Source organism: Dipodomys merriami, unplaced genomic scaffold (assembly GCF_024711535.1).
Source record: "Dipodomys merriami isolate MVZ:Mamm:240054 unplaced genomic scaffold, mDipMer1.0.p SCAF_45, whole genome shotgun sequence".
In the NCBI taxonomy this organism is placed as follows: domain Eukaryota; kingdom Metazoa; phylum Chordata; class Mammalia; order Rodentia; family Heteromyidae; genus Dipodomys; species Dipodomys merriami.
The window spans coordinates 4936956-4959668 of NW_027206013.1; the positions used below are offsets into that span (position 1 = coordinate 4936956).

The window sequence follows — 22713 nt, forward strand, 5'->3', positions numbered from 1 at the left end:
CTCCTAACATATAGGTACAGATTTCTGTAGCATCATGTGTCTTTTAACATTCCTTAAGTCTGTAATTTTAGACAAGATACCCTGGACAAAACACTTTCCTTTCTCTTTTAAAAATGTCTCACTGCCCAGACTTGATAATACTCCTACTTTATTATGACACAAGTATTCCCACTACAGTCCTCTGTTTTTTCAAGGAAATATCATTATTCTTTGGAGATCTCTGATTATTATTGGCTTGCTTGACACTCAACATGATGGTATTTGGAGACAAGGCCTCTGGAATATAAGTTTATGAAGGCTCTGCCTTCATGAATAGGATTAATGACCTACGAGATGCTTCCTCATCCTTTCTATCATGTGAAGTTATAGAGAGAAGAGGATTAAATATGAACTAGGAAGTAGTTCCTCAACCGATGTCAAATCTGCCAACACCTTGACCCAAGAAGTCCCAGAATTTAGAACTGTGAGAAATTTTTGCTGTTTATAAGCCATCCAATCTATGGTACTGTGTTGCAGCAGCCCAAACACAAAAGAAATGAAAACCCATGTCTATATACAACAATTTATGTAGCAGTTTTATTCATGATGGCCAAGGAGTAGAAGCAACCTGACTATCCACCAACAGGTAAAGAGATATATCCACATAGGGGTATATCCATATAGGGGGAAACTACTTAGCAACAGAAAGGAACACATACTAATACATGCAATAGTGCACATATATCTCAAACATTTTGAACAAAACTAGACACAAATTTACATACAGAATAAGGAATTATGGCTGGGAAGGTGGCTCAGTGGTAGAGTGCTTCCCTTGCATACCTGAGGCCCTGGATTCGATTCCTCAGTACCACATAAGCAAAAAAAGCTGGAAGTGGTGCTGTAGCTCAAGTGGTAGAGCGCTGGCTTTGAGCTGAAGAGCTGAGGGACAGCGCCCAGGCCCAGAGTTCAAGCCCCACGGCCGACAAAAAAAAAAAAAAAAAAAAAAAGAAATGTACTCGTTCATGGATTGGGATCTTCACTAGCCTTACAACAGACCAAAGGGTCTCATATCTAAAATATACCTGGAACTCAAAAAATTAAATCCCCCAACAACAAATCTTCAAAGAAACAACTACCCAATAAATAAGTGGGCTAAAGACTTAAAGAGAAACTTCTCTGAAGAGGAAAGAGGATGGCCAATAGACACATGAAGAAATGGTCAACCTCCCTAGCCATAAAAGAAACGCAAATCAAAACAACATTGAGCTACCACCTCACCCCAGTTAGAATGGCTATAATCAAGAACTCTAATAACAACAGATGCTGGAGGGGATGTGGACAGAAGGGAACCTTACTACATTGTTGGTGGGAGTATAAACTTGTTCAAGCACTTTGGAAAGTAGTATGGAGGTTCCTCAAAAGACTCCACATAGAGCTCCCCTATGACCCAGCAATACCACTTTTAGGCATTTACCCAAATGATCAGAAACAAGGCCACATTAAAGCTACCAGCACGACTATGTTTATTGAGCATTCTTAACCATAGCTAAGATAGGGAACCAACCCAGATGCCCCTCAGTAGATGAATGGATCAAGAAAATGTGGTATATATACACAATGGAATTCTATGCCTCCATCAGAAAGAATGACATTGCCCCATTTGTTAGGAAATGAAAAGATTTGGAAAAAATTATATTAAGTGAAGTAAGCCAGGCCCAAAGAAACATAGGTCCCATGGTTTCCCTTATCTGCAATAACTAGTATATGTCTGAGTCAAGCAGAAAAGGTCAGATAAGTTGATGTTAGGGAAATGAACCCTAAGATGTATTCAAATGTTTTTTTCTTTCAGGTGATTGTTTCTAACACATTTATAAGATTATTTCTTTGTTGCTTTGTATGTCCCTCCCCTATGGTATAACCCCTGCTTTCACTGTATTTGAGGTTGGTATAATTTGTGGAGGGAAAGGGAAAAAAACAAATCATTTAAAAAGGGATACAGGTGGATCCATTGCAACAATGAGATGTACAAGTCATTATGTGGAAAAACAAACTTTACAACTTTGGTGGGGGGGAGGAGGATTGGGTAGGGGGGCAAGGGGAGGATGGGAAGGGATGGGAAGGGGAAACAAAGGAGGAGGGTACAATGCTTGATAAGAAATGTACTCATACCCTGAACAACAAGAACCAATATACAAGGACACATGCACCTCCATGTGTTTATTGCAGCACTGTTCACAATAGCTAGGATATAGAAACAACCCAGATGCCCCACCACAGATGAATGGATCCAAAAATTGTGGTATCTATACACAATGGAATATTATGCAGCCATTAGAAATGACAAAATAATGGCATTTGCAGGGAAATGGATGGAGCTAGAAGAAATCATGTTGAGCGAGGTAAGCCAAGAGCAAAGAGACAAACGGTACATGGTCTCCCTGATAAGTCGATGTTAAATCCAAAATGTTAGGTGTTACGACAAAATTAACAGGACTTAAGAAACAAAGAAGGAGCTGGGAAGGTGGCTCAGTGGTAGAGTGCTTGCCTACCATGCATGAGGCCCTAGGTTCAATTCCTCAGCACCACATAAGCAAAAAAGAAAAAAAAAAGCCCGAAGTGGCACTGTGGCTCAAGTGGTAGAGCGCTAGCCTTGAGCTGAAGAGCTGAGGGACAGCGCCCAGGCCCAGAGTTCAGGCCCCATGACCGGATCCAAAAAATTAAAAAATTAAAAAGAAACCAAGAACTTCCACTCATCTGGTCGAACCACTACTAAATATCCCCATGCTGCTGATCACATGTATGGTGTATATGATAGACAATTTGCTCCAGGAAAGTTAGAATGAACTTGTGACTTTAAATGAGCATCATTATTCCACAATACTGTGAAATTTGGGAAATTATGTAATCACTTAATCACAATTAAAAAAACACACACACACCAGAAAACTTAAGTGGCGCGATGGCTCAAGTGGTAGAGCATGAGCCTTGAGCTGAATTGTTCAGGGACAGCTCCCAGGCCTAGAGCTCAAGCCCCACAACTGACCAAAAAAAAAAAAAAAAAAAAAGAGAGCGAGAGAGATCTTTCATGCAATTGTTTCTAACATATTTATAAGATTATGTCTTTAGGGCTGGGAAGGTGGCTCAGTGGTAGAGCGCTTGCCTTGCATGCTCGAGGCCCTGGGTTCGATTCCTCAGCACCACATAAGCAAAAAGAAAAAAGCTGGAAGTGGTGGTGCTGTGGCTCAAGTGGTAGAGCACTAGCCTTGAGCTGAAGAGCTGAGGGACAGTGCCCAGGCCCAGAGTTCAGGCTCCATGACTGGACCCCCCCCCAAAAAAAAAACAAACAACAACAAAACAGATTGTCTTTGTTGCCTTGTATGTCCCTCCCCCATGGTACAACCCCTGCTTTCACTATATATGATGTTGGTATATGTGGAGGGGAAGGGAAAAACCAAATTGTTAAAACAGGGATACAGGAGGACCCATTGCAACAATGAGATATACAAGTCGTTATGTCGAAAAACGAACTTTACAACTTTGGGGGGGGATGGGGGAGGGGGAGGCTACGAAGGGATGGGAAGGGGAAACAAAGCAGGAGGCTACAATGCTTGATAAGAAATGTGCTCATTATATTATCCATGTAATTGTAACCCTTCTGTACAGTATTTTCACAATAAAAATATATTTTAAAAAAGACAAAGGAAATAGAAAAAAAAAAGAAATGTACTCATTATCTTGCCCATGTAATTGTAACCCCTCTGTACAGTATTTTCACAATTAAAAAAAAAAGATGCATCTAGAAGAAAAAAAGAAAGAAATGTACTCATTATCTTGCCCATGAAATTTTAACTCCTCTGTATGGTATTCTCACAATAAAAAAAAATTTAACAATTTAAAAAAGAGTCTCATGGACTTTCCTGCCCAGGCTGGCTTTGAACAGAGATTCTCAGCTCTCAGCCTCCTAAGTAGCTAGGATTACAGGCATGAGCCACTGGCACCTGGCTATGATTATTTTCTATTGGTTTTCTGTCAATTATTTGTAAATGGGGACACCACGCGGTCCTACATCATGTCTCCCTATCTCCCACCAATTGCCAAGCACCCAGTACCACATCTGGACACAATGAGTGCCCAATAAACACTTGCTAAAGGTGGGAGAAAATGAATGCAGGTAACAAAGGAAAGGGCAACCGGTTTGGGCTCCTGGCCACAGCTTTGCAGTTAGACCTTCGTGGACTGGATGACCTCTGGACCAGTCCACCTGGGGCGTCCAGTCTGGCGGGGCAAGTTGAGCCTTTGCAATTCCTTAGAGATCTCTAGGAAGGTTTTGCCTTTGGTCTCAGGGAGGAACAAGCCTGTGTAGATGGCCCCACAGATACAGACACAGACGAAAGGAACATAGACTAAGTGGGACAAGCCTTCCTGTGGGTTAAAAGAGAAACCAAGAGCTGGTGTGACTCCCCCCTAGAGTCCTTGGTGTCCCAAGGCCCAAGACAGGTTGATTGAGAGAAGGGACTTGTCCCCTTGGTTACCTAAGGTTCCCTCCCTCCCAACCTCCCTGGAGGGAAGCCTCCCTTGAGACCTCACACTGACCATACATGAAGCAGGGCCCCCATTTCAGGAAGAGGAGGACCTACCATGATGAATGGGAAAGCTAGCCCAATCAGGAAGAGCATGGTCCACATGAGCGCCCCACAGATCGTATAGGCAGCAGGTCTGGCCTTCTGGTCAAACAGCTCTGTGGCCAGGATTCCTGTCACTCCAGCTATAAGGAGGAGGGACAAGGGTTGCCAATTAGGGCTCTTGGCCTTACTTCTTCACCTGGCCCAAGTTAGGTCACCTGGGGCCCTTGAGTACCCTCCTCCAACTACTGCTTCCCAGAAGCCTCAGGTGGGCTCCAGGGTCCCCAGATAACCTCATATTCACATCCACCCATCATTCATCCTGATATCCATCATTCCTTCAGCCAGGCCCTGGGTTTACTCACCAGGACCAATGCCAAAACTGAGGATGAAGGCAAAGATGCAGGACATAGCCAGGTAGGGCATCCAGGGGAAGAAACTCTACACAGAACAGATGGGATAGGATTGAGGTTGAAACAGGCCTGGCTCAGCTATTCCCTCCCCTGACCCCCAGGTACCTGCAGGCACAGGGCAGCTGTGAAGATACTCCCCCAGCAGGTCATCAGGCAGTAGCCCGTCATCAGCAGCACCCGCCGTCCCACCCTCTCGATCACCACACACTGCAAGAGAAAGAAGCCGCTCGGGAATGACCCACACACCAGGCCATGGGTTGGGGTCAGTCAGTGGAGAAGGGGCCTCCATGAGGAAGCTGGGGACCTAGGGATAATTTGTTGCTTCAAGAGGTAACAATTTGGTTAACTTCTCAAATGACCTTGGTCAATCAGTTACTCAATTTCATGTAGTTATCTCACTTCAAAATGGTAATGTGAGTATCCCCACCCCACAAAGAACAACTCAGTGGGTGCTTAACAGACGTTCAACAAATGACTCATATATATAGTTGGTGGTGGTGGTCATAGGGCTTGAACTTTGGGCCAGGGTGCTGTCCCTCAGCTCTTCAGCTCAAGGCTAGAGCTCTACCATTTGAACCACAGTGCCACTTTTGGCTATTTCTGTTAATGTGGTGCTGAGGAATCGAACCCAGGGCCTCATGCATGTGAGGTAAGCACTCTACTACTGAGCCACCTTCCAAGCCCCGACTCATATTTCTTTCTTTTTTCTTTTTTTTGTCAGTTGTGGGGCTTGAACTTTGGGCCTGGGTGCTGTCCCTCAGCTCTTCAGCTCAAGGCAAGCGCCCTACCACTTGAGCTACAACGCCACTTCCAGTTTTCTAGTGGTTTATTGGAGATAAGAGTCTCACGGACTTTCCTGCCCGGGCTGGCTGTGAACCATGATCCTCAGATCTCAGCCTCCTGAGTAGCTAGGATGACAGGCGTGAGCCACCGGTGTCCGGCCTGACTCATATTTTTAACAGCATGCACAAGGGTGGAAAATGGCCTACTACAAAGGACTGCAATCCTAGGGGTATCCCCAACCTGAAGGTCCCTTTCCAGCAGGGCTGGCAGAGTGGGGCCCAGATTCCTACTCACACTAATAAAAGCTGTGAGCAGCTCGCAGCTCCCAGTCCCGATGATGGTGTACTGGATCTTCTCCTCTGGTACTCCTGCCTCCCGGAACACAGAGGAGGCGTAGGCATATACCTGAGATTGGACCCAATGATGTACCAGTTCTGAGACACTGGTCTCTTCAATCATCCATGGCTCCCAGCTACTTCAGCCCAACAAGCCCAGGGTGTAAGGGCAAGGGTCTCACCGAATCGTTCCCACAAAGCTCCATAGCACTGCCCAGCACCACGAGGCTGGTCACCTGCCTCCGAAGGGTGCGATCCTGTAAAAGTTCCCATGGGCTCTGTGCATGATGGCCCTGGCAAGCGGCACGCTCCTTCTCCAGCTCCTCCAGCTCCCCTGTCACATCTCCTGTGCCCCGCAGCCGTTTCAGGGCTGAGATGGAGGAAAGGGGTGCTCCTCTTTAATTCTTCAAATAAATCCCTCCCTCCCTCCCTCTCTCTCTCTCTCTCTCTCTCTCTCTCTCTCTCTCTCTCTCTCTCTCTCTCTCTCTCTCTCTCTCCACATAGAAATTTCACATTTTTTTTTGTGCCAGTCCTGGGGCTTGAATTCAGGGCCCGGGCATTGTCCCTGAGCTGCTTTTGCTCAAGGCTAGCACTCTACCACTTGAGCCACAGTGCCACTAATAGCCTTTTCTGTTTATGTGGTACTGAGGAATGGAACCCAGGACTTCATGCATGCTAGGCAAGTACTCTACCACTAAGCCACATTCTTAGCCCACATCATTTTTTTTAGATAGTTCTATTAAAGCTAAATTTTTTTTTTGTATTCTGTGTCCCCAACTTTCTACAGACAGGAAGCAGGCTGTGAAATTTGCTTGATCACCAAAAGCATTTTCTAATACTCTTTTCAATAGGTGTTAAGGAAGATCTTAGAAAACCATAGCACAGAGGCCCCTCCCAGGGGGCAAAGCCCAGGCTTGCTTGGAACATTCCTTAGTTCCAAGTCAAGGGGATCTGGTAATGTGTTCCTAGGGACAGTATAGAATTGTTATAGATCAATGACTTGTCTCTATCTTTTCCTTTTTTGAAATCACACCATTAATTCTCATTACCTTATCTCACTTTCATTATTCTATGCTAAGTTCAGGAAGGGGAAAGACCTGGATCTAGTATGGATCTACTATGTACAGACTTGATGTGATATCAGGATTTCAAGACTGATGTCATGTCTGGAAACACAGTTTTCACAGGTAGAGACATCCATAACATAATGGTGAAGAAGACATTCTTTAACATAACCTAATAGTGAAGAAGACACTCCTCAGCTCTGGCCCTCAACCCTTCCTCAGTCTACACCTCCTGCCATGGGAGATGTACCAATATTTTCCAACCTCTTGGCTTTGGGTTTGTCAGCACGGTTCCCTTTGGTCAGTTGGACATGAGGTTTAGAAAAAGGTTTAGAAAATCCTTGTGCCTCTGAGTTTGCTTTCTTAGGTGTCTCTCGTCACTATACTAACATTCCTAAGTTAATCCATTGGAACTGTGAGCAAGAGGATTCATGGGTAGAACTGAACTGTTATACAGTCTAGACCAGTCTTGATTAGCCATAATTCCTGACACATGAGCCAGCTCAGCTGAGAGCAGAATTGTGCAAGCAGACCAATCAATGAGTAAAATATGTGGTAAATGATTGCTATTTTAAGCCAGAGACTTTTTTTTCTAATTGTTCTTTGGTTATCCTCATTGTAGCCATGTTAACTGGTAAGACAATCATCACCCACTTGGCACTGAGCACGAGAGGCTTACAGTGGTCTTTCACCCTGAGTATACTGGTGGTTCTTTCTCTGTTACCATCCTGGGTTCCCTGGATGAAAGTGGTTAGGCCCATTCATCCTACTACACTAAAATTCAGGACATCTCCTTGATAAAGAGTTTTGAAAGCCACGGTGCCGTTGGCTCAGGCCTGTAAGCCTAGCTACTCAAGAGGCTGAGATCTGAGGATTGTGGTTTGAAGCCAGCCTGGGCAGGAAAGTCTGTGAGACTCTTATCTTCAATTAACCACCAGAAAACCACAAGTGGCGCTGTGACTCAAGTGGTAGAGAGCTCACCTTGAGCTGAAGAGCTGAGGGACAGCGCTCAGGCTCAAAGCTCAAACCCCACAACTGACCAGAAAAAAACAGTTTTTATTTTTATTATTTCTTTATTTCCATTTTTTTGATTGAAAAGGTGATGAGCTGGGTGGCTATTGTTTCCTAGGTAAGACAATAAGTACATTTGTTTTTAATCATTACCCCATCCCTTTTTATCTCCCGCTTATCCCTCCTAATCCCCTAAAAAAGGGGTTTGAAGGTATGTTATGCACTGATGGTGAAGTTGAAGCATAAAGAGAAAGACAGCTTTTCTCTAATAAAACCCAAGAAATGAACCTATTCTAGTGAGATGCTTCCCTGGATCATGGGTGGTCTGGGATCCAGCAAGACTTACCTGCCAGACAGGCATCAGTGTCTCCACAGTCAATGAGGAGGTACCGTGGGCTCTCAGGGAGCAGGGGTAAAGTGGTGAGCTGCAATACCCCAGGTACCAGGCAACTGGCTAGCAGCCAAGGCCAGACCTGTAGGCTGCCCAGGAACTCTCTGGGGAGTCAGAAAACAACATGGAGATTATCTGTGACAGATAATCTCTGTCACAGCTCTGCTCACCTTCTCCCTTCTCCCTTACTTGTCCGCTAACCTACTTGCAGGGTATTGCATTGCCAGTTACCTCTGCCTACTAACTGTGAATGTGGACATCTTCTAATGTCTCTTCCACCCAACTTAGGAACCAATGGAGGACAATGCCCTTGCCTCACCGCAAACCTAGCAACTCTTCTCCCAAAAGTCTAGGTTCTGCCCTCTTCCCTCCCCCTGTCCCACCCCACCTGGGATAACTATTACATACTCCCCTTTCAAAGTCAAAATCTTCCCTGTCAAGACCCACTCTCTGGTCCCTGCTCTAGAGAGGATGAAGTGTGGTTGACCAACGTCCTTTTCTTATGTGTGTGTATCAGAAATGTGGATATGTTCAGAGCTTCACTGCCTTTTGTGCAAAGAAGCACAAGGATTCACCAAGTCTTGGTAGGTAGGGGAGAAATTTGAGTGAAGAATGGTTTTTATTGGTTTATCTGAAACCACTCACTGCAAAGAAGAAGAGCTTACCTGAGTCCAACCACCTGCCCCATCACGATGCCCAGGGCTGTGAAGATGGCTGAGGTCATGGCCACTGCTCCTCGAAGCTCCTTGGGTGCACTTTCCCCCAGGTACATGGGCTGAATATTCATGCTCACACCTGAACACATGCATAGCAAGGACTTCTCAGCTACCAGGAGGGAGGCACACATGCTCATTGTCTTTCCAGACTCACTCAGCATTGCCCAGAGCTTTACAACACTTGGTGTTAAGGCCATTCATTATGCCTTCTAGGATCGAAGTCTATCCCCAGATCAGCTTCTACCCTGCTCCCTTATCCCAGCCCCACAGGCTCATGGGATCTTCCTAGGTGTGAATGTTTCTACAATACTTTTAACATTGAATATCCCCAGAAGTCCATGTGCTATTGAGAGATGCTGTGGATTTTTTTTTTTTTTTGCCAGTCCTAGAGTTTAAGCCCTGAACCTGGGCACTGGTCTTTGAGTTTCTTTTGCTCAGAGATAAGCACCACTTTTGGTTCTTTCTGAATAGTTTATTGAAGATCAACATCTCATGGACTTTCCGTGAGATAGGCTGGCTTCAAACCACAGTTCTCAGATCTCAGCCTCTTTAGTAACTAGGATTACAGGAGTGAGTCACCAGTGCCTCACTAGTGGGCTGTTCTTGATGACTCATTTCCAATGGATAGAAGGTAGACAAGCTACTGGTGTACGAAGCCTACAAACTAAGGGTATAAAAAGACAGACCTCCTCCTTGCTCTGTTTCTTTCCCTCACCTTCTCCTTCTCTATTTTAGAGAAAGCTAGCTGCCATAAAGCCCCATGGAAACCCAACTGAGAAACCTGAGGCTTAATAGTATGCTAGGAGCTCTTGGAAGAAATTCTCTCTCAGATGATGGCAGCCATACCTGCATAGTGTGAGCACACCCTCATAATAGACCTCAAGCCAGAGCCACCTGATTAACATATTCTTGGGTCCTTGTGAAATGTAGGTTGTTTTAAGGCTCCGAATGGGAGGGTTGTATTAACATAGGCAATTAATGTAGACTGTGGAAACAGCAAGGACTCAAGACATTACTTGATAATTTATAAAAATATTCACATAAAAATATTCACCTCACAAAATGAACCTCAGAAACAGGGAGCCCCTAACATATTCCTTTATACATTGGCTGCCAGGAAATTCATGCTTAGAGTGTTGCTCAAACATACGACTTGCTGTTAGTCTGGGGAGTTTTCCCTTCATTTGTGTGTGTACACACTGGGGCTTGAACGCAGGACGATAGCACTGTGCCTTTAACTTATTTACTCAAGGCTGGCACTTTAACCACTTGAGCTACAGCTTTACTTCCAGCTTTTTGGTGGTTAGTTGAAAACAAGAATCTCACGCTTTCCTGCCTGCCTGGTTTCAAACAATCCTCAGATCTCAGTATCCTCAGTAGCTAGGGGGATTACAAGCATAAGTCTCTGGTACCTGGCTTCCCTCATTCTTGCATTTTTTCATCTTTCTGTCTCTTCTGTAAATGTCTATAGTTATATGAATCTTTTAAGATATGCCATATTTAATTGCTTTATAAAACAGATGGGCATGAGTGAATGTGTTAATGAATAAAGAGTGGGGGAGGGGAGAAGGAAGCAGGGAAAGAAAGGGACGTAACAACGAAATTGGAACAGAGAGGCATGATGAAGTACCTGCATTGACTCCCATGAGCAGTCTTCCCAGCATGATCATCTCACAGGAGCGTGCTTTGCGGCTGAAGCCGAACATGATGGCCGCAGCCACCACAAAGCTGTTATTCACTAAGAGGGACTTCTTCCTTAGGGGAAGTGAACACAGATAAGAAAGGATGAGGAGCCACATCCTCCCGGCATAGTGGTGTGTGTGTGTGTGTGTGTGTGTGTGTGTGTGTGTGTGTGTGTGTGTGTGTGTGTGTGTGTGTGTGTGTGTGTGTGTGTGTGTGTGTGTGTGTGTGTGTGTGTGTGTGTGTGTGTGTGTGTGTGTGTGTGTGTGTGCGCTCTCGCGCGCACGCACATGCAGAAGCATACATGTAGGGGCACCCATGCAGGAGTGCACATGTATGCTTCAACTGTTTTTCAAAATGACCACTAGGTGGTACACCTACACCCACTTGTATATCTTGGTATATACTCCCATTCTTCTCCCCAGAATACCCACAAATTACTTTCTGCCTGCATACTAGCATGAAATTAAAGGATTTTTTTTCTTTGCTTGCTTTTATCTTCAAATGAACCATTGTTCATATACCAAACTTGTCTGGAAAATGAAACTAACATATAATTTCTCAAACTCAAAACCTACAGAATGTAGACACATGGGAAGCCAAGTGCAGTTCCCTCATTATATACAGACACTTGTCAGAACCATCAAGAAGGCTAAGTGCTCCAATGTCTTAGCCAATGGACAAGGAGGGGACATGAGATATGTTGCCTGCACTACCATGGTGAAATACCAGCTCTGGATAGTTCAGAAGTGCTCTAATCAGGTCACCAAATAGAGCTTTTTGTATTGACAGAAAAACAAACTGTTCTGCCCAAAGTCATCAGGACACCAGCAAAGGGATACAAGCAAAACTTAGGTCTCCCAAGGCAGTCACCCATGGCTTATGCCTGTAATCCTAGCTTCTCAGGAGGCCAAGATCTGAGGATTGTGGCTCAAAGTCAGCCTGGGCAGGAAAGTTCATGAACCCCTTTTCTCTGATTAATCACCAAAAAGCCAGAAGTAGATTTGGCTCAAGAGGTAGAGTGTTAGTCTTGAACAAAAAAGCGCACACACACACACACACACACACACACACACACACACACACACACACACACACAGAATCCAGTCTCAGGTATTGTAGAGTGTTAGTCTTGAACAAAAAAGCACACACACACACACACACACACACACACACACACACACACACACACAGAATCCAGTTTCAGGTATTATACTATACTGGGCATAGTAACCTGGCACATTTATCAGGGAATTCGAAAAAATGGCTGCTCTGAATGGAATGCAAGAGATATTCACTAATAGGTTCAAGCCAAGTTCAAAGAAGTAGGCCTCTTGACTCAGATCTAAGAGATTATTATGATTTGAATGTGAACTGTCTCCTGCAAGCCTATGTGTTAAGTCCTTGATATCCAACTAGAAGCACAAATTTGGAAAGTTGTAGGAACTTTAGGAGTGGAGCCTAGCTTGAGAAAGTGGAAGCATGCATTTGGGGGCTATATCCTGAGAACATTTTCTCCCTTTCTCTCTACTTCTCTCCTTTTCTGGCCCTGGCCACTAACATGTGAGTTCTCTCTGTTCTACCACATTCTTCTCACCATGATGGACTAAAACCTTGGAAATCATGAGCCAAATAAATCCTTAAGTTGCTTGTGTCAGGTGTTTTGCCACTGTGGGGAATAAACAGCAGATCATGGACATTTAGGTGGCCTTGTACTTGTAATGAGCTGGGTATGACTTGACACTCCTCTGCTGGGATTGAGTGTGCCTGGCTGAACACCAGCCCTGAATAGAAACTGAAGTTTCCCATGAGTAGATTACTTAATCAGTAAGGTTCAAAAAGAGATTGAATACAGATTTTTTTTTTTTGTCAGTTGTGAGGCCTGAACTCTGGGCCTGGGCACTGTTCCTCAGCTCTTCAGCTCAAGGCTTGTGCTCTACCATTTGAGCCACAGCACCACTTCCAGCTTTTTCTGCTTATGTGATGCTGAGGAATTGAACTCAGGGCCTCATGCATGCAAGGCAAGCACTCTACAACTGAGCTACCTTCCCAGCCCCTGAATACAGAGTTTTATACATATGTACATATGTGAGTGCACATGCATGCGTGCATTTGCATATGTGTGTGTGTGTGTGTGTGTGTGTGTGTGTGTGTGTGTTTTCACATGCTGGTACTGGGGCTTGAACGCAAGTCCTCATGCTCTCACTTAACTTTTTTGCTCAAGACCACTTGAGCCACAACTCCAATTCTGGCTTTTTGTAGGTTAATTGGAGACAAGAGTTTCTCATCTGCCTTGGCTGGCTTCAAACTTCAGTCCTCAGATCTCAGCCTACTGAATAGCTAGAATTACAGGTATGAGTCACTAGCACCTGGCTATAGACAGAATTTTGCGCATGGAATTTTGTCCATTTTCAAAGGGTTTAGTTAGACCAAATCTTAGACAAAGTAAGATTTGAAGACTAGTTCCAAAGAAGTTGATGGATCACTCAGAATTGGCCCAGAACCTGAAAATAGATATATCTACTATGTTTCTGCTTACTGGAGCCCCCTGATCACTGCAAAAAATCCTCTTCATTGACAAGATGACCTTCTCTGTGGACAGGTCATGGTATTCAGCTATCTTTCTTAGCCAAGCAAGTTTGCTCAATTGGTTTATAAAGAAGCCAAAATAAGCCAGAAGCCAGTGGCTCACTCTTGTAATCGTAACTACTCCTGAATCTGAGATCTGAGGATTTCCATTTGAAGCCAGCTCAGGTAGAAAAATCTGTGAGATTCTTCTCTCCAATTAATCAGTTGCTAGGATACAGACATGATATTGGAGACAGAAAAGATATTGGAGACTGAATGTAGCTAAAGCCGAGTATGCTGAAGTCATCTTCCTCCCTAGGAACCCTGTCTATAGAAAACCCTGTCTATAGTATGCTAGGAAGGTGGCTCAGTGGTAGAGCGCTTGCCTTGCATGCATGAGGCCCTGGGTTCGATTCCTCAGCCCCACATAAGCAAAAAGAACAAAGCCGGAAGTGGCGCTGTGGCTCAAGTGGTAGAGCGCTAGCCTTGAGCTGAAGAGCTGAGGGACAGCGCCCAGGCCCAGAATTCAGGCCCCCCGACCCGACTATAAAAAAGAAAAGAAAAGAAAATTCAGAGCTTTCTTGGTTCGTGTCCTTCTCAGGGCTTTAAGAACTTCCCTGAGTACATTATCCAAAAGGAAATGTTCTCTTTGCCTGACTTATGTAACTGTAACCCATCTGTTTTTATCATTTTCAAATAAAAATAAAAATACAAGCCAGGTGCTGGTGACTCACGGCTGTAATCCTAGCTACTCAGGCTGAGATCTGAGGATCATGGTTCAAAGCCAGCCCAGGCAGGAAAGTCCATGAGATTCATATCTCCAATAAACCATTAGGAAACCATAAGTGGTGCTGTGGCTCAAGGGGTAGAGCACTCACCTTGAGCTGAAGAGCACAGGGATAGTACCCAAGCCCAGAGTTCAAGCCCTAGGACCAAAAAAAAAAAAAGAACTTCTTTAAATTGTGTGCCTAATATCCTTTCCATTATTATGATTTTTTTTTTTTTTGTCAGTCATGGGGCTTGAATTCAGGGGCCAGGGCACTGTCCCTGAGCTCTTTTGTTCAAGGGTAGTGCTCTACCACTTTGACTCACAGTGCCACTTCCAGTTTTCTGGTGGTTAATTGGAGATAAGAATCTCACAGACTGTCCTGCCCAGGCTGGCTTTGAATGGCAAACCTCAGATCTCAACCTCCTGAGTAGCTAGGATTACAGGCATGAGCCAATAGTGTCGGGCATCGTTATGATTTTTATGTTAGAAAGAGTTTCTGTTGTTTTCAACCCAAGACCCACATCAGATTCATGGAGAAAAAGTGAGACCCAGAAAGAGAAAACTTGATTAAGGTCAAATATCACTGGTGGGCAGACATAGACCTAAAAAGCAGAAGTTCTATATCATTACAGACCTCTTTCTTCTACCAAATGTTCTTGAAAATATGACTCTTGGTAGATGAGTGGATCCCAAAACTAGGGGTGAGTCAATAGGACATATTCCCTTTACAAAATGGAATTTTACACAGCCATTAGAAAGAATAAAATAATGTCATTTACAGGGAAATGATTGGAATTAACCAAATCAAGTGAGGTAAGCCAAGATCAGAGAGACAAATGGCGCATGTTCTTTCTGACATGCAGAAGTTAGATCTAAAATGCACTGGGGATATGACAAATCAAACAGTATTCCACATGTTCTTAGGAAAGAATCACAGGACTGAGAAGGTGGCTCAGTGGTAGAGCGCTTGCCTTGCATGCCTGAGGCCCTGGGTTCGATTCCTCAGCACCACATAAGCAAAAAAGAAAAAAGCTGGAAGTGGTGCTGTGGCTCAAGTGGTAGAGTGCAAGCCTTGAGCTGAAGAGCTGAGGGACAGCACCCAGGCACAGAGTTCAGGCCCCATGACTGGACCCAAAAAAAAAAAAAAAAGAAAGAAAGAAAGAAAGAATCACAAAGATGAAATGCCTAAGCACCTCTTCATATTTATATGAAATAATATATATATTTAAATGAGCTACAAGATATGGAAAAAAGACTAGTTTTTAGTTTTTGATGTATCTGTCTTCTTTACCTTATATATGGTGTATTCACATGTATATCTTCAGGGTGGAGGGCACAGAACGCAAGGGAAAAAAGGGTGAAAACATGCACCATGGAGCTCACTGGACATTGATGAAAATGAACTATGCAACTCATAGTGGAGACAGGAGGGAGGGACTGGGAGAGAGCAAGGGAAAAGATGGCACTGCATAAAAGGAAATTTACTCATTACTTGACTCATATAATTGTAATCCTTCTGTACATCACCACTATAATAAAAAGTGAATTTTAAAAAATTAAAATAGGACTAGGGGTGAGTCAATAGGACAGCTGAGGAATTGATATGGACCTGAAGTTTGCTGGGTACCTCCTTCTATATTCCTTAGCTTGCAGACTGAATGCCCACATCAAAGGGCATTCAGGGGGCACACAGAGAGTGCTTACCTTCCTAGCCTGATGGCCATGAGTCCTGCAAGCAGTGCTCCAAAGAGGCCCCCCAGCGGGTATAGAGACACGATCAGAGACCATACAAGTAGAATCAGGTGGTCAGGCTGTGGTTTGCCACTTCTTGCTTGCCAGGTTTCATTGATGAATTCCTGAATGTACTATGGATAGAGAGGCCAGTTAACTCTCCTGGGGATGGGAAAGGGGAATAGTGTTGTGTAAGAGGAATGGTACTGAACAAGATAGGCCTTCTTCTCACAGATGGGGAAGTGTGGTAAGACTGCGACACCCCTAAATCTGTACTGCTATTATGGACTGAAGTTCTCAGAAGTACAAAGCTGTAGTAAAGATCCTTCAGACTACTTAACATTGGCTAACTACAACATCCTTATTATGGAGGGACGGAATTTTCTAGGCCAATTGCCCAAATTATCTTAGGCTATCCTTAGCCTCTTTGAAGGGTCATTTATTGTCGTCGCTACATCTGATCTAACATCCTTTTGGTTGCCATAAAACAATTGGGATGCATCAGTAATCCTGATATATTTCAAGCCTCTACTAATTTGAAAGGTAAGAATGCCATAAAGATAACATTTACAGCCAATAGGTTTTCTTGATTTGCCATAGCTCGCCTATCTGATGACCCCTCATATTCTTTTCTGTGACTATAAAAATTTGTGTAACCTTTTTTTTTTATTGTAAAACACGTCATTAGTACTCATTATTATGCTCATTGTGAAAGACTGGGGATTAGGCTCTGAGAGGTAAATGACTTGCCCATGGCCTTAGGGACAGGGCCAGGCTCCATGGAGTTCCACCTTTCAGAGCTACTATTTCAGTTCCATGAATGAAAAGAAATAGTTTGGAAAGACTTTGCACAGGAAAGCCCTTAAAGAAGAATTGCCAGTTTTGGGCCTTCCAAAAGAATGTTACTAGTGGACAAAGTTCAATGTTGGACTAGCTCTCTTCTGTCTTAACCAGCTCAGGGTGAATCTGGTGATGATTGCCCTTTTGCCCAATGAGTGGAGAAAAGGCTGGATTAGAAGCAAAAGAGCCATAGCTCTGTTCTGGGGCCTGATTCCTATAGTTCTTTCCACTTATACTGTATGGAGCCCCTCATGGTTCCTAGCAATGTGGTCAAACAGCCTTCTAATGTAAGCAATTTAGAGGTGAACTTCTTTCACTGGGACTGAAAGATTCATCTTTCCCACAGAAACTAGGTAAACATGGAATGGGCCAGCCCAGTGTCAGGTACCGAGAACTCAAAAAAATGATTCAGACACAGAGCAGGAAAAATGACATAGGAACAAAATGGCCAATACTTCCTCTCACTGGAAAAAGGATTGGAAAAACAACTGTGTTTCTCTGTGTTTTAGGGGATGAAATCTAAGTTGTTTTGTTTTCTAGGTTAAAAAGATGAAGGCAGGGAGGTGGGGGTGGGGGAAGATGGGAAGGGATGAAAGGGGAAACAAAGGAGGAGGCAACAATGCTTGATAAGAAATGTATTCATTATCTTGTCCATGTAATTGTAACCCCTCTGTACGATATTTTCACAAGAAAAAAAAAAGATGAAGGCTGAGACAGAGGGAGAATCTGGTCCCAAAAATGTCTTAGACTTCAGGTGGATGAGTCTGTTTTTATTCCTTTGGGCATCAAGGAGAAACACAGAATGTTTCTGGGCAAGAGAATGCCTTAGCAAAACTGAAGTATCAAAAAAGAAAAAAGGCTGGCTGAGTGTTGGTGTCTTATGCCTGTAAATCAAGACACAGATTTGAGGATCTTGGTTCCAAGCCCCAGCCCAGGAAGACAAATCTTGAAATTCTTATCTCCAATTAACCAGGGCAGTGGGCAGCTGTGAGTGGAGGTGTGGCTCAAGTAGTAGAGTGCCAGGCTTGATTGTGTAGATTACATAGGAATCTCCCTTGAGTGGAAAAAAATTAAGAACACAAGGCCCTGAGTTCAAGCCCTAGTACCAACACACATGTGCATGAGCACTCATGCCTACACCCCATTCTCAAAGGATCAAGCATGACTCTCTATGACTTAGTGGAAGGTGGAGTCATATAAGATCAGGGATGCAGCAGGACACAGGATGCAGAGCTCTGTGGAAGCATCCAGAGTCTTGTAGAGCATGCCAGTGGGAGCACTACTAAGTATATACTGAGCTGAAGCCCCACAGTGGGAAGCTCCCGACACCCCTCCAGGACCCACTCAGATAGTGAGAGTGGGCACAGAAGGTACATACCAAGGTTGGGGCATTGATGATGGAGAGATTGTAGCCAAACTGAAAAGTTCCACCGATGCCAGCTGCACAGATGGTCAGGAGCAGCACCCTGCTCTGAATCTGAGGAGACAGATGAGGACTCAAGGTGACCAATAACACCCTCCACCTCCTTCTCTGGGCAAGATCTACCAATCATAGTATCACAACAGTGTCTGTACCAGGCAACAGTGTCTCCACTTTATACACAAGTCACCAAGATCACATAGTAGGCAGACAGCAAGGGAATGAAAACCTTCTGCTCTGAATCAGGACGGTCTCTATCCTAGCCTTCCCCTTCCCCTGCCACCATTTTCCTGAAACAGAGAAATTCCCAACCCTCTTCACTGGGCTGCACATGGGTGTGTCTGTTGTAGTTCAGGAGAACAATCTTCTGAGCTGGAAATCCAGTGGAGTTAAGTTCTGATTCTGGTAGCACAGGAGCCCCCAAGTCCCAGCGACTTTTGCCATGGAAACATTCTTGGCCAACATTTCTGAGCTGAGCTTCCTCTCACCTCTCCTCCCACCAGCCTGGTCTGCAATGAGGCTAAGGAAAGGGACAACATGCTCCTGGGTGCCAGAGGCTCATGCCTGTAATCTTAGATACTCAGGAAGCTAAGAAATGAGCATAGTACTTTGAAGTCACCCTAGGCAGGCAAGTCTGTGAGACCCTTATGACCAATAAACTACAAAAAGCTAGATGTGGAGAGGTGAGTCAAGTGGTAGTGGCAGCCTTAAGCAAAAAAGCTAGGAAAGAGTAAGAGACCCTTAGTTCAAGTTCCAGTACTAGCAAAGAAAGAAAGAGGACAGAAAGAAAGGAAGGAAAGAAAGATAGAAAAAAAGGAGAGGAAAGGAAAGGTGTTAGTGAATAAGCTTCCTTTCCATTGCTAGTACACCCCTTCCCTCTCCACAGCTTAGCATGCTCCCTTCCTAGGCAACACTAGGCCCATGTAGTAAAGGCAGTAAATAATCAGCCTCCAACCCCCTTTACCTTGGGATGGCACTTCTCTGGGGCAGCTACCACCACATAAGGCAACAAGAGCCCCTTTGAGTGACCTTCAGGTCTGGGCAGCTGCAGGACCCCTTCTCTACTATTTGGACAGCAGCCATAAATCCTACTCTGCCATGATGAAGCCCCTGGGCCTCACGTCCACGCCTGGATCTCCGCCTCTTAGCCCCTCCTAAACCTGCTAGGTTAAATAGGTCACCTCAAACAATAGCCTGTGCTTCTTTTCACTTCTCCCTTGTGAGAAGGGGTCTTGCTAGCACCTTTCCTGGCAATAAACCTTTCTTTGTTCTCTGTAACTAGCGGTCTGTGTGGTCTTCTGGCAAAATCTAATAATCTATCAAAAGGGGAAAGGAAAGGAAAGGAAAGGGAAAAGAAAGGAAAGAAAGGAGAAAGGAAAGGAAAGGAAAAAGGAAAGGAAAGGGGAAAGGAGAAAGGAAAGGAAGGAAAGGAGAAAGGAAAGGAAAGGGAAAGTAATGGAAAGGGAAAGGAAAGGAAGGAAAGGAAAAAGGAAAGAGAAGAGAGGGGCATCTCTTACTTCTCCATGTGCAGACACTTGGAGGGCATGTTGAGCAGTGAACAGACAGCCACAGATGGTGGGGGTACCTGGCACCCTGGGGCAGTTCTGCTCTGACTCCCCCATACTGTCAGAATCACATCCTTGCCTGGACTTGGAGATAATAATGCCTATCTCTGGGCAGACTATGAAGGATTTTTGCTACAATAAAAGACAGCTTTGCATGCTAGGACAAATCCCCTTAGAGATGGGGAGAAGAATTCCCAAGGCACTCAATCAAGAGTACTCATAGATCTGATATTCTATCCCATTTAGTTGCTTCTTCTTAATGTTTTTATTGTTATTATAAAGGTGATGCACAGAGGGGTTACAGTTACATAAGTCAGGTAAAGAGTAGTTTCTTTTTGGACAATGTCACACCTTCTCTTGCTCTCTCTCAGTTTTTCCCTCTCATCCCTATAGTTTTTTTCAAGGATTCACAATATTAAATTACAATATGACATGTTCAGAGCTGGAAGCTCTGAACCTCGTGTACATTAGGAGTTCTTGCTTTAATGTGTGTTTGTCCGCAAGTGTGCACACGCACACACACAGAGCTATGCTCATCATGGTGGGTTTCTGTTTTATTGTACAGGTGGTGTGATAGGCCATATTGCAGCTCCAACGGTGCCCCATGGAGATGAGAGTTCCCCTAAGACAGCAGAAGTACGGAAAGCCCACATGGCAGGAGATACCAACAGGTCTCCAAGGCTGCAGGAAATTATTTAGTTCAATGAGAGTTTGCATGCAGATCACCTAGAACTATACCCAATGAAGGTAAGTATTCATGCCAGCCCTGAGTTCAAGCCCCAGTATGACACAAAAACTAATAAGTAGGTAGATAGCTAAGCAGTCAAATATTTGCTATGATGGTGATAATTCAGTGTACAAATATTACTGCCCCCTATGATAGGTAATACATCTACTGCTCTTGGTGTCTGGCTTTCACAGTGAGCAAGGGACAAAACCTGTGACCTTAGGGTACTTTCTCCTTTCTTTCAATTGACAGAACACAGGCTATGGCAAAATGAGCAAGCTGATGTTAGGAAGACATAAAACGGGAAAGGGGGAGAGGGAGTTTGGACAGAGTAATGTTTTAAATTGGGTGACCAGGAAATAGGAAGATGATATTTGCATAAAGACTTGAAGGAGGTTTAAGAATGTGCCATACATCTGTCTGATGGAAGCCAGTCTGATTGGAGGGAGCCCACAGATGTGGGCAGCATGAGTATTCTGTTTGCTTGAGTGAGACAGGATCCAAGTCTGAGCTGGAAAAGGAGCAGTGAGGGTAAGATGCTGTCACAAGGAGTGAGCAGTAAGGAACAGAGTGCTCAGACAGCTGCTGTTTGGGACTTGTGTATCCTCCTAGAGGACCTAAGGGGCCTGTGAGAAACACGGGGTGATGCTGGACTGGGATGTCCCTGGTTGGGCAACCTTATTGGCGCACAGGCCATTGCTGGGCAGGAATATTTGCTTACAATTTTCTGAGCCATGGTACATACAAACACAGGTAGTTGTGTAGCTAGGTGCAGGTGGCTCTCAGGAGACTTGAGATCTGAGGACCATGGTTTGAAACCAGCTTTGGCAGGAGAGTCTGAGACTCATCTCCAATTTATCAGCCCGAAGTGGAGCTGTGAGTCAGGTGGTAGAGCGTCAGCCTTCAGTGAAAAGCTAAGGTAAGGGATTGAACCCAGGCCTGGAGTTCAAGCCTACAGTACCCTCTTCCCCCCCTACACGATAGTTTTGCACATTGGACACCATTGTTAAGATTCAAGCATGGCTGCAACCCGTATAGTTTACGCGGGCCCACAATTTGTCATCGGAAGGCCTGGGCCGTATAAACTTTGAATTCTAGAACTTTCCAACAGGCAGGAGGGCCTCTTTCCTGGGAGAGAGACCTGCAGGGCCGTGCTATATCGCACCGCCTCTTAGCTTCCTCTGGCCAACAACAGACAAGGTGAAGGAAAGCAACCCAAGTGGGTGAGAGCACCTAGTAACGCGCAGCACAGGCAGAGCGGGCATTGGGGAGGTGCACACAGTAGAAGCAGTGACCAGCACGCAAGCGCAGTGGTTACGGAGGCGGTCTGGAAGCGCAGAGGGCTAGCGCGACGCTTGGGGGGGGGGGGGGGGTTGGCGACCCAGGCGCAAGCGCATAGAAAAGCTAGACAGCCGGCCTAGCCCGAGGCGCATGCGCAATCGCAACGCGAGCCATTTTCCCCTGGGTCACCTGAGTCCTGGGCCTTACTGGTAACTCATCTTCCATGCCGCCGCCGTGTCCGCAGAGCTGAGGCTGAAAAGCCACTCACTGCTCACTCCTGCCGGCTGAGCTCAGAGCACGTCTCTGCAGACCGGAGGGAGCTCCCGGGTGGGTGAGGTTAACCCCACTGAGAGGCCCCGCACGCCACGCGTGGGCGCGCCCCGGAGGCCCAGCCGGACCTTCCGACCCCCGGGATCCCAGAACGGGTCTCGGCGGGCTCCTGCCCTGCGCCAGCCCGGACCCCACCGGGCGCCCCTGCCCCTCGCGCCCGCAGAGGGCCGAGCCCTGGGTCCCGCGTCCCCATCCTTCCCCCAAAGAGGGGCAGCATTAGGAGGGACTGCAGACAACTCACCAGGCTCTGGAGCGTTCTCATCAGTAGGCCCGGTGACTAGACGGACTGTAATAGGACCCAGTGGCTGCCAGGCAGGCAGGCAGGCAGGCTGGCAGGCAGGCGCGCTCACCAGGGCAGAACCACACAGCGTCGTGGGCGGGGTTACTGTTGTGGTTTGTTGTTGTTGTTGTTGTTTTTAATTCTTCAGGACTAATCAGGCCCCGCGTGAAACCTGGAGACTGGACAAAGGCTAACGTGCCTTTGT

General features: G+C 45.3%; 1 protein-coding gene across 4 annotated transcripts; it reads right to left on the bottom strand.

The window, feature by feature from the left end:
• Positions 1-1481: 1481 nt before the first annotated feature.
• Positions 1482-22713, bottom strand: Slc2a11 (solute carrier family 2 member 11). Of its 4 annotated transcripts, XM_069994449.1 has the most exons (13): positions 22470-22713; positions 22088-22150; positions 18284-18382; positions 16039-16199; positions 10948-11072; positions 9267-9396; positions 8557-8705; positions 6318-6505; positions 6095-6205; positions 5123-5224; positions 4970-5045; positions 4620-4747; positions 1482-4404 (listed from the first exon to the last, which is right to left on the bottom strand). In XM_069994449.1, the coding sequence occupies exons 1-13, from the start codon at positions 22488-22490 to the stop codon at positions 4204-4206; spliced, it is 1554 nt and encodes a 517-aa protein (XP_069850550.1). In that variant the 5' UTR covers positions 22491-22713; the 3' UTR covers positions 1482-4203. The 4 variants fall into 4 exon arrangements, with proteins under 4 accessions (XP_069850550.1, XP_069850551.1, XP_069850553.1 ...); XM_069994450.1 differs by lacking the exon at positions 22088-22150; XM_069994452.1 differs by lacking the exons at positions 18284-18382; positions 22088-22150; positions 22470-22713 and adding an exon at positions 14444-14491 and having other exon boundaries at positions 10948-11068; positions 16039-16194.

Excerpts from the sequence above, each read along its gene's own strand:
- Slc2a11 (XM_069994449.1), bottom strand. The coding sequence starts at position 22,490 with ATGAGAACGCTCCAGAGCCTG. Across the intron at positions 22,151-22,469 it reads TGAGAACGCTCCAGAGCCTG|CCTCAGCTCTGCGGACACGG; the intron begins GTGAGTTGTCTG and ends GTGGCTTTTCAG. Across the intron at positions 8,706-9,266 it reads GGGCAGGTGGTTGGACTCAG|AGAGTTCCTGGGCAGCCTAC; the intron begins GTAAGCTCTTCT and ends CTGACTCCCCAG.